This window comes from Gnatocerus cornutus, unplaced genomic scaffold (genome assembly GCF_029298725.1).
Source record: "Gnatocerus cornutus isolate USDA-ARS CGAHR unplaced genomic scaffold, icGnaCorn1.1 ctg00000023.1, whole genome shotgun sequence".
NCBI lineage: Eukaryota > Metazoa > Arthropoda > Insecta > Coleoptera > Tenebrionidae > Gnatocerus > Gnatocerus cornutus.
This window is the reverse complement of record NW_028275375.1, coordinates 6,141,502-6,160,296: the sequence shown is the minus strand read 5'-3', so window position 1 is coordinate 6,160,296 and position 18,795 is coordinate 6,141,502. Positions and strand designations below refer to the sequence as shown.

The 18,795-nt window shown below is 34.1% G+C and overlaps 2 protein-coding genes across 2 annotated transcripts in view; one reads left to right on the top strand and one right to left on the bottom strand.

The window, feature by feature from the left end:
* Positions 1-18,795, top strand: part of LOC148166636 (uncharacterized) — a 94,674-nt gene that overhangs the window by 31,465 nt on the left and 44,414 nt on the right. The window contains exon 2 of the mRNA XM_088048923.1: positions 15,364-15,410. Within this exon, the coding sequence (XP_087905049.1) occupies positions 15,364-15,410 (47 nt within the window). The remainder of the gene's footprint in view (positions 1-15,363; positions 15,411-18,795) is intronic.
* Positions 1-18,795, bottom strand: part of LOC148166642 (uncharacterized) — an 87,679-nt gene that overhangs the window by 36,296 nt on the left and 32,588 nt on the right. The window lies entirely within an intron of this gene.

Below are 18,795 nucleotides of genomic sequence, written 5' to 3'. Positions count from 1 at the left end.
ATGAAGTAAGTACTTCATGAATAATTGATGGATTGTTTAATTGACAAATTATAGTGAGTCTACCGCCTCTTGTAATTTAATTGAACTATGGTATCAGTTAAGTGAGACACGAGAGAAACTTTATACAAATCCAATTATTTAATGGCTTTGTTTGACGTGTCCCACTTTATGTCCATGATCCCCGTTTTCTTGGAAAAATTACAGGAATGGACGATGATGACTAGCGGTGTTCGTCAGCTGCCATAATATTCAAAGTTTCAAGTCGTTATGAACATGGCGGAAATGTTGGAGCTTAACTAGGAAAATGGAATGTGGGGTGACCGGTTTAAGGGTTTGACTTCAACTTGTACGTAATATGCGTCTTGGAAGTTCAGGAATGGATTGCGGGTCACTCGAGACAAGGATCGATTTTAGACAGTTTTAATATGAGGTTGAACGAAAAAATTTCAAAATTTTCTACTCAAGTCCATAATTTTTTTTTATTGACGTAGGTACGTGAAAAGTTCGCACAGTTTAGATTCTGCGTGAAATTCTGCGTAAAATGAGCACAAATTAGTTAATTTTGCTCAGCAAATAAGAGACATCTCGACCGAATTAGATTTAGAAAAATAATTTTCGTTTTTCTGATATTCTTATATTTGTAGTAATTTGCGCTTTTCGGTTTTAACAAAGCAGAAATATTTCTCCACGAAAGCTACAAACCAGTTTTTATATTTTCTTTTAGCGCTTTTTCGCAATAATCACCCCAACTGATTAGACAAGTACAATGAATCCGAAGAACTACATAGAAAAGCAATCTAACTTAATTGGTTATTTGGCCAAGAAAAATCTCCCTTTGTTCTGAATATTATCCTCCCTCTATATCTCAACCTTTTGGAGTTGAATCCAATTACACGTACGTTGTACAATTAGAGATTGCAAACAATTAAACGTTCTTCAATCGATGATTAAACACTAATTGACCGTAGCTTTCAATTTGTAACTGATCCAAATGATCCGGTTTTGTCCCAATTAAACCGAAACTCGAACCGTACCAACTTTAGCAACAAAAAAAACTATCTATATAATAAGCAATTATATTTTCTAAGAGGACCCCATTTACTTAAACTCGTTAACTAGAAGTTGAGTTTAACACAACCGCGGGCACGAAAGTCTGAATACAACAACCTGTTTAATTATTTATTTGTACAGCACAACTTGATATCTGCATCTAAATTGCCTTAATTATATTTTAACTTACTTTATTCTTTGAAGCACGAACAAAGCACGTCATTATTTTGTTTATCCCTCGAGTAGGAAAATATTATATCAAAAAGGAAGGTGGATAAATGAAGGAGAATAACTGTCACGTTAGTTTGTAAGAATGTCTACAAACTCGTACGTCATCATTCAACATGTACGAATGATGGAATGGTACATTTGTTGCAACTACAGACTTCCGACGATATTCTAGAGCTAAGTAAATGAAATAAATAACCCTCAGCGGTGAGCACAAAGGGCGAAGACTCTCTGGAATGCTTTGTGACTCGTCTTACTTTTCTCGGCGGTCAAAGGAGCAAGACATGTTTAAAGTTTAATAACATTTGTGATGTTTAATGCGCCACAAGAGTTTTTATTTTTATCCAATATTCAATAGTAATATGACGTTTTACTTGTTAGATTTAAACTAGTAAAGTGGACTTAAAATAACCCGTTTCCATTGGCACTGTCGCAAGTTGAAATAAAATTTAGTCAATAGTCAGAACGATTTATTACAAAATTTATAATTATTACTAAATAAATAATAAAGCTGAATATTTTTATCAGAATTTTGCACAAAATAAAAGTATCTTTCCTTTCAAGTACTTGTGACACAGAAGTCGAATTTTGAAAATGACCATCGTGATCGAACTCGCCACCTTTTTTGCTTCCACTCCCAAAATTTTAGGATCTAAAGGAGCAATTTTAGAAATTTTTATTTTGAGGATGAACCAAAATTTTTCAAAATTTTTTACTAAAGCCTATAAATTTGTTATTTTTGAGTTATAATAATAAAATTTAAAAACGGTACTACCTTTAACTTACTTATTAACTGTGCGAAAATTCAAAATTTTAGAACCTAAAGGAGCGATTTTATAAATTTTTAATTTGAAAATGAAGCAAAAATTTTCAAAGTCTTCTAGTAAAGTCCATAAATTTGTTAATTTTTAAGTCGTAACATTGAAATTTGTTGGCTGTACTAGCTTTAACTCACTTATTAACTGTGCAAAAAATCAAAAATGTAGAAGCAATTTTAGAAATTTTTAATTTGGAGACGAATGAAAATATTTCAAAATCGTAACTCTAATAATTTTAAAGTTAGAACAGTCAAATTTAGAGACGGTACTGAGTCTCTGAGTCACTTATTTACTGTGCAAAAATTCAAAAGAAATTGAAGGACCGATTTTAGAAATTTTTAATTTGAGGAAAAACCAAAAATTTTCAAAATCTTTTACCAAAGTCTATAAATTTGTTAATTTTTAAGTTATATTATTGAACTTTGGGGATGGTACTACCTTTAAGTCACTTATTGACCCTGCAAAAATTCAAAAATTTTTGCACGTAAAAAAGCGATTTTAGAAATTGGGAATGAAGCAAAAATTTTCAAAATCTTTCAGTAAAGCCCATAAATTTCGTAATTTTTAAGTTATAATATTGAAATTTGGGGACAGTATTGCCTTCGGGTCTTTGATTTACTGTACGAAACCTCAAAGTTTTAGAACCTGGGGAGTGATTTTGGAAATTTTTATTCTGAGAATAAACGAAAAATTTTTTAAATCTTCTAGTAAAGCCCATAAATTTGTTAATTTTTAAGTTATAATATTAAACTTTGGAAACTTTGGTCACTTAATGACTGCAAAATTTTAGAACCTGAAGGACAGGTTTTAGAAATTTTTTATATGTGGATGAACTGAAGCTCATGGATTTGTTAATTTTTAAGTTAAAAGATTGAAATATGGTGACGGTACTACATTTAATTCACTTATTCAATTCACAATTTTTAATTTGAAAATGAAGCAAAAATTTTTAAAATCTATTACTGAAGCCCGTAAATTTATTAATTTTGAAGCTATAAAACTGAAACTTGGTGAAAGTACTACCTTTAACTCACTTATTAACTGTATAAAAATTTAAAAATGTAGAACAAGAAAAAGCGATTTAAAAAAAAATATTTTGGAAAAGATGCAAAAATTTTCGAAATCTTCTACTGCAGCTTGTAAATTTGTTAATTTTTGAATTATAATTTTGAAATTTGGATACGATACTACCTTTAACTCACATATTAACTGTGCAAAAATTCAAAAATGTAGAACCTGAGGAAGCAATTTTCGAAATTTTTAATTTGGGGACAAATGACAAATTTTCAAAATCGTTTTTTAGCACCCGTAATTCTATTAATTATAAAGTTAGAACAATAAAATTTAGAGTCGGTACTTTTTTCGGCTCACTTATTTACTGTGCAAAATCCCAAAATTTTAGAGCCTGGAGGGGCGATTTTAGAATTTTTTAATTCAAAAAAGAGCCAAAATTTTTCACAAATCTTCTGGTAAAGCTCATAAATTTGTTAATTTTTAAGTTATAATTGTGAAATTTTGGGACGGCACTACTTTTAACTCACTTATTAATTGTGCAAAAATTCAAAAATGTAGAAGAAGAAGAAGCGATGATTCGTCTTACTTTTCTCGGCGGTCAAAGGAGCAAAACACGTTGAAAGTTTAATAACATTTGTGATGTTTAAAGCGTCACAAAAGAGTTTATATTTTTCTCGCCGATCAATCTTGTTGCGTTTTCTTCACGCCACTGATTTATTCCTCCATGAAACTTTTATGGTTTACTGAAGAGGTTAAACCACTTTGTTATTCTTTATTGACCAAGTGCCAACAATAAGAGTAAAATAGGATAACGAGAGCTCACTTGTGATTTATGTGGCGGTTTTTCAGCCACTTGCATTGACGTCACGTTGAATCAACATTGAAACAATACAAGCCATCCGGTCATCGGTCAAATGAAAATATTGTTTATTAGTAATAAAATTTTAAATTTCCATTAGTTGTGTTTGTTCGCCATGTACTATTTTATTATGAGCGCGTATTAATAAAGCTGGATGCAGACATTCCGAACAAACATTTGCTCAGTTCATAAACAAGATTTAATTAACTAATAAATCAAACGGATTCATCGCTATTTAATAAAATAAGCCTAGCAAATATGTGGACGACGAACCGCGATTTTTTTTGCATTCAAACTTTGCTGCATAATAAATAGCTGCACTAATCCTTCCTCAGCAAGCAATCCATTACCGTTCACAGTGAGTTTTCGTGTTTGCTGAAACCTCAAGCAAAATGTTGACTGCTGTCTAATCTTAAATAATGGTTACCTGCAGCTTTAACTTTTCTCTTACAAGAGCTGAACAACTTTATCTTCTCTTGAAAGAAACTTATCTTCTCCCATGTTGATTTTATATTTAAATTACTATCATGTTCGAATATTCACAAAGGAACGGAGATACAATTTAACATAAATTCCAAACTACCAAGTATTTTAATCTAATTTAAATTATTCATAAGCGCCCGTTTAGAACTTTTCGCGGCTTAATTGAAAAAATTCGGCCTCTGCGAGTTTAAGCCTGCTTAAGTCGCGGAGAACAGATGTAAAGGAAGGCTCAGACCAAACTTTGCCGAATTTTGGTGGCGGCGCATCCACCATTTTTCGATCTAACGTGACTGTGCCGAGGAGGCGGTGGAAACTTTCAACTGTTTTCCTTTTTAAAAGTGTACTTTGACTGATAGTGTTGAAACTTTGACAACTAACCTCACATTTGAGTCAAACGATGAGACTCTTGAGAGTTGGGAACTTTAAAACAGTCAAAATTGAAAACGACGAAATAACTAAGCGAATGACAAATTGGTGATTGTTGACACTTCTCGGGCGTAGGCGGGATATTTGAATTTTACAAATGGTTTAGTTTCACCTAAGCCAACTGCGCCTTGAATTTACTTGAACGCACGTTAGTTACTCTGAGAAAACTACTTGAATTCTTCTTTTTTTTATGATGTCTAATTTATTTAAACTTTTTGGGGAGGATAAAATTTCAGTCGGACATGTTTAGGCGCATCCACCATTTTTTAATTTTTAAATTTTAAATTAGAGAGCGGATTTTAAGCAAGGAAATCTCGAGATAATCAAATGTAAATACCGCATCTTTCTATCTGTTGTATTTCCGGAGATATCGAGAATTAAATAGTCCGGAGCTTCAAAATGTTTGTCCTCTGGTGCCAATTCGAAACTCTAAACGCTTCTACTTCGGTTATTTGTTGACGCACGTTAAAAATTCACACAGTTTTGGATTACTCATGAGATTCTGCGTGAAATGAGCCTAAATAAGTTGAGTTTATTCTAAAAATAAGCGAGATATTGATTTTAGAACTTTGCCGTAGTTTAAGTCATGAATTTTTGCGAAAAACTCCAACTTTTGACTTTTGGAAAATCTAAGAACGATTTTTTAGCTAAAAAATCGCGAGAAAAACGATTTTAAAACGGTTTTTCTATATTCGTTTTAATTCCGAAGATATCGAGCAAAACCGTTTTCGAACCTTCAAAAATTTGGCCCTCTGGCGACAATCCAAAAATTCCAACGACTATAACTCAGTTATTTTTTGACGAAAATTAAAATTTTTTGCGGATTTGGATTCAGCGTGACATTCTGGCCAAATGAGCCCAAATTTGTTGAGTTTGTTTTATAAATGAGCAAGGCATTGGCCAAAAACTGTTTTGAAAACATCATTTTAGAGTGATTTTCAATCACTGTTTTAAAGGTAAAAACGACGTTTATTTATTGGCCAAATTTAAAATCGATCGGACAAATAGTTTACTAGTTATGGCCAAAAATGAAAAAATTGAAAAGTTTTCATTGTTTGAGTCGGATTTTTTTTTGCGAAAAATCGACTATCGAATTTTGGGCTTTTGAGAACGTAAAATGAGCCGAGTAATCTCTAATAGTTTTCGAGATATTTAACTTTAAAAATGTTATGTGTTGTCGGATTTAAATTTAAATCTTGGAGTTTTAATCTGCGCAAAATTCTGCGTAAAATGAGCTGAATAACGCAAGTTTACTCCAAAAAATAAGCGAGCGTAAAAATTTGACATACTCGTATTTCAAACGCCTCTAATTCGGTTATTTGTTGACGCACGTTAAAAGTTTGCACAGTTTTTGGCTCTGCGTTGAACAACTTGATTTTGCTTCAAAATTAAACAAGATATTGACCCAATTACTTAAAGAGCAAATGTCACTAGATCAGAGAAAAGTATTTTTAATTTTTCGCCGTTTTATTTTCAATCAGACTTCCAAAAGAGCATTTTCTGGGCTTGTGATCCAAATTACTATTTACTGGTCGATTTTAAAGCCTCGTAATTCCAAGTTAGCGGCAATTTTGTTGTTAAAACAGAAAAAAGTGAAACTGCAGGACAAAAACTGAAACTAAATCAATTGTTATAATGAAATTCAAAAATCCTGCGAGTCTGAAGAAACGTTCTTTTAAATTTAAGCTTCTTAATCAAGCGTCTCGTTAACTCAATGGTTCATTTCCTCTTTAGGAGCTTAAAATTTAACGTTAATGCAACCGGAGCTTCCTAAATCCGGACTTCCAAAAATGCGCCTTACAATTTTGATTTAACGTGTTCGCCTTCGCCATTGCGAGCGATTCGATATTAAAGTAAAAAAAACCTCATTTATTTCGACAGAATTCCAATCCGAGAGCATCTTGTACTCTGTAATCAAACATTTTGTTCTCCGCTGCTACAAGGCCGAGTGGTGCAACAAGTGCTGCGGAATTGATTTAATTTTAACGCCACCCCAGATGCAGTAACGTTATTGATCAGCGGTTCTAATTGATACATTATGGGAAGAAAATTATCTCGGCGAAATTAAATAATTTAGTTTTGTCCCGAGGCGTTTTTTTTCGAGGTTTCACTCATCGCAGGTTTCCTTTTGAGAACGAAAACTTATTAATTCTCCATAGAAAATAAAAACGGGAGTGGAGGAATTACGGGATTTGGAGGGAATCCTCCCAATTACATATCAATTTGTTGATTTAGCAAGTGGGTCACGACATCAATCTTATTTTTGTGCGTCCTCAACAGTTGTATTAATATGCAAAGCGGCAGAGAAAAATCATTAGTGCCACAACCACAATGAATTACTTACCGGTACGAGGGTGGAATGAAAGGAGGCCACCACCGACATCCAGCAACTTTCAGTTTGCGGATATCTGAGGGCAAGAAATGGGAATTCGCCGTTGACATTGATTGATTATACGTGCTCGCAGATTTTTATTTTCTAGCTCAGATTTCTGTTTCGGTTCACAATCAAACTGTTGATAATTTCGTAATAAGTGTCATTGGGGTGATGAATCCGCGGCGAAGGAACACGTGTTGGGTTTCCGCCCTCCTGCCGGTTTGTTTTTCGGGATTTAGAGCAAACACAATGAAAACAAAGGAGTTTGCAGTTACATTTTTCATTGTGAGTACATCATATATTACGTAAAGTGTACAATTTAATTCTAGATTGACTGGCGTCCTCGTTGTGACAAACGCAATGCATAAATGTAATATTCCAAGGGCCCCATTTTCTCCGACCCGTGTCAAAACTACAAAGCTCACCCTTTAAGGGCGTGGTCTCAAACAGGTGATGAATACGACCGCAAACTGTCACTTGGTTTTATTTCTATTGTGGATCTCCAAACAATCTGGAGAAAAATTACGTCGACCGGACGACGTTACATAACAAACCAATAACTTAAGAAGCTGATTTCGCTTTTGAAGCACTGAGCGCCTAGTGTCCTATATAGGACAGCCAGTTTACAATTTTTTTAAAGCACTTTAGAATTGTTTTTTCTGTATGTTTTAATTTTTTTGGCCTTATGAATTGTAAACGTCAAATTAACATTTAATTGACATCTTCGGAAACATTATATTTACAAGCGCCCTGGACGTTTACACACGCCGTGCGGTAAAAATTGCCCAAATCGTCTGCTCTTCAGATGTGTTTATAAATTAAAATCACTTTACCATAATGAAGATAGGGGATCACTAAAGTGGAATCTACCTAAATTATCATCTGAATTAAGACAATATTTCTATTTTTAAAGTCATATTAAAACGTATTTTTATACAGCGCCATCTTGTGTACTTTTTGTGCACCAACTACAAAATTGACAGAATTGGCAGATGATGAAATTTACAAATGTCAGATGTGACAGTTCTCATGAATTTTGAAAAACCCAATTATTTAGATTAAAATTTTTCGGCCAAAAAGTTTAAATCAACTCTTGTGCGTTAACCATTTTACAGCGCTCAATCATTAAAGCACTCCGGCTACGCCGTCGTGCTTCAAACTGATTTCGCGCTGTAAAATGTAAGTTACCACGCGCAACTGTAAATAACAATTACCATAAACTACTGTCTTTTGACTTTCCATTAACATTTTTTCCAAGCAAATGGTTGATTCAGTTTTTAGGAAAAAAAAAATTGAAAAACCTCGCTTTTATCAATTTTTTTGCTGTAAAATGTTAAACTGAATATGGGGCATTCCATACCCAATTTCTTTTGACTTCGACCTTTTTTGATTTGGCTGAAAAATTTTCATCACAACCCAAAAGAAGTTATAAACTTTTCCAAAAAATGTCAAATTGCTATAACTTTTTCATAAATTAACTTATTGAGATGTTTTTTTTTCAAAATTTTTGTTTTGAAATGCACTTTTTAGAAAACATTAAAAAAAATAAGATGATAAAATCAACAAAATTTTCCTTTTTTTGAGAAAAAATAGTTATTTGTTTCACTAGGCTAGAAAATGGTCTTTTGGAAATGCAAGGAAAGTATTGAAATCCGAGCCTGGAGGGCGAGCATTTCCAAAACCTTTTCTAGCCGTGTCAAACACGAAATTTTGTGCGCCGACAATTATTAATAGTTATTTATCTTGACTTTTGGTTTGAATTTGAAACGTCATTCCCTCATTTAGGGGAATTTCATCAGCTGGGAAATAGGTTGGGTGTTTCAGCAAATTTTTGTGGAATCTCTACTTAATTAATCTACCTTTATTATTTTCAAAGGTCATATGCCTCCAAATCGGCACACAAATTGACACAATTGACATTTATGCAGCGATGCCAACTTGCAAAATAAAACCAACTATTCGAAATGTCACGTTTGATTGCCTAGACATTCAAAAGGTGATTTTTTTGCCGCAAATGAGTATCACAAATCTCATGAAAAGTGACGGAGGCGCACAAACGTTATTTTCTCGAAGTTTGCCATTTTTTATTTTTTATTTGATTTTATCAAAAAAAACTTCAATTAATTCTGCGATTATTTCCCCATATTCGAGGGTGGGCCGATTATTTTTTCTATAAGATTTTTTTTTATAAGTCGTAAATTATGCTGTCCTATATACAGGTGTCCCAGAACTCGTGCCCCACAGAGAAAGGGCTTATGGAGGCAACAATTCTGAACCAAAATTTTGAAACTAAAATTTTTTAACTCAAAAAATTAAGGGCATTTTTATGTAATAATTATTAAATAATGGCACTGACTGTTCACGAGAAGCACAACTATTTGCTTACTTGCATGACGTCGAAAGTACCAAAAAAAATCGCATTTGTGGCTCGTAGGCAATAAAAATTTAAAATTAAATCTGATGCATTTTTGTCACAGTCCTATTAAATCGATTATTCCTACAAAAACTCGTAAAAAGTGGTAAAAAACAAAAGACGACGTCATTTCAGAGGTGTCAAACAAAAACCAATCCCGAAGCTGAACAGAATTTGAAAATCGGTTACTATGGACATAAACCATCACCTATTGGTCAGATGAACATTACACTCTCGTTGCCTAGGCAATTGGGATGACCTTTTACTTCATTTCTCGAATAAGCTTTCGGGATTGTTTCTTAATTTTTTATCCGTTCTCGAATACTATTAAACTTAGACAATTTTTGTTTTGAAATTTACCATCTCTCTGGAGCGCGAGTTCTGGGACACCTGTATAGGAGAGCTTAGAAAAAATAGAAGACTATCTTTTTTTTCACAATTTTTATGTAGGATCACTCAGGTATTTAAACTAACCCTGATTGATGAAAAAAATATTCTGGTAGCGGGCGTGAATGGGTTAATTGCAGAGAGAATCGCTTTTGTCTGATAAGCTAAGACGGGTGTACTTAGATGAGCACTTCCAGCAAAACAAATACAATTAGAGGTCGCTAACAAACGAACTAAAAACGCCCCGGGGACCGTTTCTCTGGAAAGTAAACTGTTTATCAAGGCTAGGCAGTTTCCATTTAGCACATCATTATTCCTTCCGTTATTACCCACGTGTGAGATGTTTTCATGTGGTAGAACGACGCACCTGTTACTCGCCATGAATTTTTCCCCCGTTTACACAGTTAATTGATCATTTCGTTGATCGATTCAGGTAAGTTGGAGCTGTGCGCACTGTCGCGGACATTACCTTAAAAGCTCCAGCCACTTTTGTTGATTGTCGGCGATATTTCATTGTATACTTGTTATTACTTCCACCATTTGAATTCTTCCTTTTTTTTGCACTTTATTTATGACCTACATTTGTAATTTGTAATTTCTCCAAGCTTGCGCGCCAAAATTAAATAAAATAACTCATCGCCGTAATCTCCGCTATTTATACGCATTAATGCGATTTCATTAAATTTACGGCTTTATTACAAAGTGACTAATCGCACAACTGCGTTCTTCAATTCGCAGAGACGGCCCTGTATTTCGCGTTTGAGACAAATAGATTTCAGCAGTTCCAAGGATTTTCATTTCCAGAGTCGCTAATGTCTAAAAATCGCATTAAAACTTGGGAAATTTCTTCAAAAACAATTGCAGTAAAAGTTCAAAGAGTAGCGAAAATCATTCCCACGGGATCCGAGAAACATTAAGTTGATTTATGGGCTTGGCTAAAGCAACGAAAACAATGTCGTAGATTAAAAAATTTGACAAAACTTGCGTGGCGGACAGGAGAGGATTTCGGATTGCAACGAATTTCATTAGAAACTGCAATGTTAGTGTCGTTTTAATACGATGGAAGAACCGCTTAGATTGTTGAAATTATTCAAAGCGCCCACGGAGAAAATCAAAATAAATCTATTTAGAATCAAGCTTTTATTCAAGGAGTTTTACATCATTTGAAAGAGCAAGCGAAATTTTCAATGCCCATAACTCGGTTATTTGTTGCCGCATCGTGGTTTTGAGCCCGGGTTTGGAATATGCGGGAAATTCTGCGTAAACTGAGTAAAAAAAAACGCATTTTTTTTCTTCAAAAATAAGCGAGATGTCGACCTCAGTTGCGCATTTTATCAAAAAATTCATATTTTCGACTTTCGGAAAATCTAAAAATGAATTCTTGGTTAAAATATGCGAGAAAAACGATGGCGAAAACCGTTTCTTTCGATCTGTCGTAGTTTCCGAGATATTGAGCAGGAATTGTTTTGAACCTTCAAAAATTTGGCCTTCTGGCGACAACCCAAAAATTCAAACGGACATAACTCAGTCATTTGTTGAACAAAATTCAAAAATTCTGATGTTTTTCAATGTCAATCAATGTTTTAAAACGATATTTAATAGCTTTAAAATATACTATATCACTTGAAAGAGGAGCTCAAAATCTATCTAGTGGCCAAATTTGAGGTCGATCGGACAAATAGTTTACAAGCTTTGGTCAAAAATAAAAAAAGTCGGAATTTTTTTTCGCGAAAAATCGACTATCGATTTTTGAGCTTTAGAGAACATTTTCTGATGTAAAATAAGCCGAGAAAAAAAATGACGCAATCCGTATCTCAATATCTCAAATAGTTTCCGAGATTATTTAACTTTAAAAATTGCGAAAAATGAGGAAAAATGAAAATCAACTTTCCGAAACTTTGATCGGCCATAACTCAGTTATTTGTTGTCGGATCTGAATTTAAATCCCAGATTTGGAATCTGCTTAGAATTCTGCGTACACTGATGTAAATAACTTAAGTTTACTCCCAACAATAAGCGAGATATCGACCCCAAAATTTTGACATACTTTTACTCATGAATTTTCGAATTTCTGAAACTTTCATTGTCCATAACTCATATGTTTGTTATCGGACGGGAAAAATTCGCCCAGTTTTGGATTTTTTCATCAAATTAGCTTGATTTTCAAAAATTAGCCAAAATTTGTTCGTCGGACAGGAGAGTTACACGTAAATCTTCGAGATTGCACCGAATGAAATTTCCAGTGTCGTTTCATATCCCAGTTTTAATATGATGAAAGAGCGCTTAGATTGTTAAAATTATTCAAAGCGCCGTCAGCCAGAATAAAAATAAATTAATTTAGCGTCTACCTTTTATTCAGGGAGTTTTAAACACATGAAAACTGCCCGAAATTATCTTGATAATAAAATGTTTAAAAAAGAGAACGAAGTTTGAAATTAATCATGTTTTCTATTCAGTGCTCCGAAAAAGAAAAAGTCTCTTTATTAAACATGTATGTTGGAGTTCCGTGGCGTTTTAAACTTGATCCCTCGTTTTGTCTAAAATCTGCAAAAATCTCCGCGGCGGTAAATAATTGCGATTTCATCGAAAAATTTCCATCGGAGTAATTATAAAATTGTAATGTGTTCGACGCACATTTGGTCCGACAAATCCCCAGAAAAATGTAATTTAAAGGGATTACAGTATTGATTAACCCAAGTTGCGACACTGATTGATTGCTTTGCATATTTTATCTGTTTATTATGGATGTAATTGATTATTAGGCCGGAGAATTAAACCGAAACTTAATGGAAGATTTTAATTATTTTTTCATTAATAAACATGAAACTTAAACCTGCGTGTATTGAATTTATATTTTGAATTGTATTTCGGTTTAAAAAAGCGAAACTTTGAGCTGCAACCCTTTTGTTCCGTCATTAATTCTCACTTTGGGATAAGCTGCTTTCGAAATGGATCAATGTGTTGTGTTCCATAATGCACCAGATGGGGACCACGTGGTTTTAAGCAAAGGACACTGAAGTTAATCGATGAGAAACAGCGCAGAAAAATATTCCATCACATTATATAAAACTCATACGTTAAAAGCAGCTCGGCTTTCAAATTACTGTCAAATCAACATCTAAACTATATTTTCTTTTGTGGAATTGTGAACGCGGCCATCTCGGAGTGATATTGGCTCTTCAATTTTAAAACAGGCAATCACACTTGTTTTTCCGAAAATTTCGCCAGTTTCGGTCGACGTGGCATAAAATTATAACGTTTTGACGAATTTGGAATCTGTGTGCAATTCTGCGTGAATTGAGCTTTAATAACGCAAGTTTGCTCCAAAAATAAAAGAGAAATCGACCGGAAATAGTTTTTTGACTTCCGGAATCGGAAAGCGATGCCGATTTTTATTTGGATTTATTTTGTAACTTGAGCTTCTGGAAAGTCGTCATTCATTATTATTATTATTATTATTAATCGTAATTTTGGTAATTTTAGTGCTACAGATATGAAATTTAGGGAAATTACTATTTTAAAGTTACTTATTAAGGAAATCAAATTGTAAAATTTTAAAGCAAGAGACACCGATTTTAGAAATCAATGCTTTAACTCCGGAACTATGACAGATAGAAAAATGTGGTTTTCGCCATCGTTTTTCTCGCGCTATTGTTGTTATCTTATCAGATTTTGAATTTTGAAACTATGTGCTTTTTTACAGTCTTGTTCATGTAAATTGCTGGGAATCACCTTGTAATTCTTCCCTTATCGCCGCGCGACCCCTAAACCGTATTCATCTTTTTTCCACCGTGGCAGAGTTTAAAAAGGGCATTGAAAGAGGGGGCGCCCTACATAGTCGTCAAGAGCGTATCCAGGAGGTTCGAAATCAATACACCTGGAAGCGGGAGTCCAGCACAAGTGTAATAAAGGCTCTTTGAATGTTTCAGCTTAATTACCCTGTACAAGCATAACGACTTTCCGCCGAGCCACGCTTGAATTTTTCTTATAAATCTCGGCGGACGAAACGCGAGTTTAATAACAATACGGGGAAACTGTTGAGCTTAAATTGAAAAAAATTGATGGTGAACGCTCAAAACTGGAAAGTATAATCTGAGAATTAAATTCTATCGGCAAACTGTTGCTTTCGGCGGCCAGCAGGTGTTCGATATGCGCCGAGAGCTCGTTCTCGCGTTACACTTCAACACTAAATTAGAATGTACGATACTGAAATGTCACGAAGGTAAATCATAAACGATGCTTCGAATTTGCGGGATTATTGGAAAGGACAGTCGGAGATTGGCGAACGGGAAATCGCATACCTGATGCAGGATGGAGGGTCATCGGTTTAATGCGGGTTGGCCATTGAATAGTCAGATTTATTTCTACCTTTTGTTGCCCCAAAGCATTATGCTGATGAGTTATGAAGGGATGCGCTTAAGGAGAAAAGAACAAATGGAATGGCAGCGCCGCGAAAACGCAACGAATTTTTTATTTTCGCCGGCCAAGAAGTGCGCCTTAACTAATCAAGTACAAAAATGAAACTCGAACTAACAAGCTGTATATTGCAGTTTGCTTCAGTTGACCTGTTTTCCCCATATTGAGCTTCAAGTTCGCCTATTTCTGCTCTTGAGGGGATTCTGTTTGGAAGATAAAGGGAAACTGAAAATTTCGCCAGTTTCGGTCGAGTGGCAGAAAAATTATGACGGTTTGACGAATTTGGAATCTGCGTGCAATTCTGCGTAAATTGAGTCCAAATAAACGTAAGTTTGTTTCAAAAATAAAAGAGAAATGGACCGAAAATAGTTTTTTGACTTCCGGAATCGCGAGAAAAACTGTCGAAAAATTGGAATTTTGGTAATTTCAATGCCACAGCTTTGAAATTTGGGGAAATTACTATTTTAGTATTACTTATTAAGTCTATTAAATTTCAAAATTTTACTGCAAGAAACACAGGTTTTAGAAATTTTCATTTTTAAGACAAACCAAAAATTGCCGATCTCTCTCGAAAAATTGGAATTTTGGTAATTTTAGTGCTACAGCTTCGAAATTTGGGGAAATTACTAGTTTAGTGTCACTTATTAAGCCTACGAAATTTCAACATTTTTGAGCAAGAGACACAGATTTTAGAAATTTTCGCCATCGTTTTTTTCGCGCTATTGTTGATCGGGGATTTTCAAACAATGTGCTTTTTTACAATTTTGTTCACAAATCGTTGTACAAGGGTGTCGCAGAACTCGCGTTTATTTTTATTTAGATTTATTTTATATTTCGACCTTCTGAAAAGTCGGCATTCATTATCAGATTCATTACCATAATTCGTTTTTGTTAGTTGCAGAGTGGTGCCTGGCGACACACCTTCTGGATCAGGATTAAGGGGTAAGTCAATTCTCAGTTAATAAATGTGGAATGTGCAATCCGCGCGAAATTCTGGGTAAAATGAGCCCTCAAATAACCGCCACACCGGCCGAGTTTCGAGGAACTTGTCAATTTCAGTCACTGCTCAACACAAACATTAGAGATTTGCAAATTCAGGCGGCAGTTTTCGCAAAATTCCGAACCGTCCTCACTTCTAGTTTCAAGAACGTGACTCAGGTTTAATCTGTTCATTGGGACGGTTTGGAATTCCGAAGTTGTGTGATCGACGTTGACACGGTCCCCATCACACGAGAAAAATAATGGCAAAAATCACATCTCTTAATCGAGCATCGATATTTCCGATTCTTCGGACATTAGGCCCGCTGAGGACAAATCGTTGCAACACACTGTATATTTTAATTGGATTTACTTTGTAACTCGAGCTTCTGGAAAGTCGTCATTTATTATTATTATTATGAATCGTAATTTTGGTAGTTTAAGTGCCACAACTATGAAATTTGGGGAAGTTACTACTTTAGTGTCAGTTATTAAGTCTACGAAGTTTCGAAATTCTACAGCAAGAGGCACAAATTTTAAAAAATTTTATTTTTGAAACAATCCAAAAATTGCCGATCTTCAATTCTAAAAATCGTAATTTTGGTAATTTTAGTGCTACAGCTATTAAATTTGTGGAAGTTACTATTTTAGTGTCACTAATTAAGTCTACAAAGTTTCAAAATTTTAGAGCAAAAGACACCAATTTTAGAAATTTTTATTTTTGAAACAACCCAAAAATTGTCGATCTCCATCTCTAAAAAATCATAATTTTAGTAATTTTAGTGTTACAGCTATAAAATTTGGGGAAATTACGATTTTAGAGTCACTTATTAAGTCTACAAAGTTTCAAAATTTTAGAGCAAAAGACACCAATTTTAGAAATTTTTATTTTTGAAACAACCCAAAAATTGTCGATCTCCATCTCTAAAAAATCATAATTTTAGTAATTTTAGTGTTACAGCTATAAAATTTGGGGAAATTACGATTTTAGAGTCACTTATTAAGTCTACAAAGTTTCAAAATTTTAGAGCAAAAGACACCAATTTTAGAAATTTTTATTTTTGAAACAACCCAAAAATTGTCGATCTCCATCTCTAAAAAATCATAATTTTAGTAATTTTTGCGCTACAGCTATGAAATTTGGGGAAGTTACTATTTTAGTGTCAGTTATTAATTCTACGAAGTTTCAGAATTCTACAGCAAGAGGCACAAATTTTAGAAATTTTTATTTTTGAAACAATCCAAAAATTGCCGATCTTCAAATCTAAAAATCGTAATTTTGGTAATTTTAGTGCTACAGCTATTAAATTTGTGGAAGTTACTATTTTAGTGTCACTAATAAGTCTACAAAGTTTCAAAATTTTAGAGCAAAAGACACCAATTTTAGAAATTTTCATTTTTAAGGCAAACCAAAAATTGATGATCTCTAACTCTAAAAATCGTAATTTTGGTAATTTTAATGCTACAACTATGAAATTTGGGGAAATTACTATTTTATTGTCACTTATTAAGTCTACAAAATTTCAAAATTCTAGAGCAAGAGACGCTAATTTTAGAAAGTTTTATTTTTGAAACAACCTAAAACTTGCCGATCTCCAATTCTAAAAATCGTAATTTTTGTCATTTTAGTGTTACACCTACGAAATTTAGGGAAATTACTATTTTAGTGTCACTTATTCAGTCTCCGAAATTTCAAAATTTTAGAGCAAGAGACACAAATTTTAGAAATTTTTATTTTTGAAACAACCTAAAAATTGACGATCTCCATCTCTAAAAATCCTAATTTTGGTAATTTTAGTGCTACAGCTATAAAATTTCGGGAAATTACTACTTTAATATCACTTATTAAGTCCTTAAAATTTCAAAATTTTAGAGCAAGAGATAGAAATTTTAGAAATTTTTATTTTTGAAATAACCTAAAAATTGACGATCTCCATCTCTAAAAAATCGTAATTTTAGTAATTTTTGCGCTACAGCTATAAAATTTGGGGAAATTACGCTTTTGGAGTCACTTATTCAGTCTCCGAAATTTCAAAATTTTAGAGCAAGAGACACAAATTTTAGAAATTTTCATTTTTGAAACAAACTTTAAAATTGCCGTTCTCTATCTCTAAAATCGTAATTTTAGTAATTTTAATGCCACAGTTATGAAATTTGGGGAAATGACTATTTTAGAGTCACTTATTAAGTCTACGAAATTTCCGAAGCGTCCTCACTTCTAGTTCCAAATACGTGACTCAGGTTTAATCTGTTCATTGGGACGGTTTGGAATTCCGAAGTTGTGTGATCGACGTTGACACGGTCCCCATCACATGCATAATCGATGTCCGCATGTCGCTTACCCTTAAACCATCAAATATTCATCTCAAAATTAACTGATTAACTTACCCAATAATCAGACGTAAATAAAGAGAGTATTGAAACAAACCAACCCACGCTGAGCGAAGACGTGGGCGCGCTGCTGTTTTCCCGATTCCAAGAAGTGGGTTAATTCCACGAAAAAATCGGAAATTCCCTTTTTACTAGCGGAATTAATTAGTTTCGTGACGAATTTTAAGAAAATGTACGAAATTTGCATTATTGCGTGTAAGCGAAATGAAATTTCCACTTTTTAACGAACTAGTAGGTAGTGGGAAATGTGTTCTATTGTTCCGTTGCGCTTTTGTGATGCGAAGCACACTCTGAGTGAAGAAAAATAGAGCCGATTTTTATCCAACTTGGATTGGGTTTTTGCCCCAGTTTTTCCCATTGCAATGCGGTGTTGTAACGTCTCCAAACCGTGGAGCATCCGAGCTCCGGAAACAAATATTTAAGTTTAATTATATGGTCTTTAGACAAGCACGAATTGAACTCGAGTGTTGACTCTCAGCGATATTAATTCCCCGTTTGACTTGCAAAAATCCGTACGAACCTTTTGCATAACGAGATTATTGAAGATCTCGCGGACATCTTCTCTCAATGATTGTTCCTTTATTGAGCCAATAGGGTGTAAAGTTTAATTATCACTTTAATGTCGGCGTGATGGACGCAATCCAGACACGAACGAGTTATTTTTGCGTTTCGATTAAATAGAGCCTCTCTGTTAATTTCCCGTGTTTCGCTTTATCTTTCTAATCGACTGGTTGGCAATGTAATTTTATTTCCGCAGTTTAAAAGAAAGTCTCCATCCCCTCGCGTAGCGATAATCGGTGTGGAATATAATGCCGAACAGGAAAAGTGTTCGCTTCGGCAAGGGTGGCACTCGACGGGGTTGAAAGCTGGGGTTGCTACATAACACTCCACAGGTAGTTCAGGACGAGACCTTCACCCTCTCACCCTTGCTTGGTCTAGTTCGCTATTTTTAACCCAG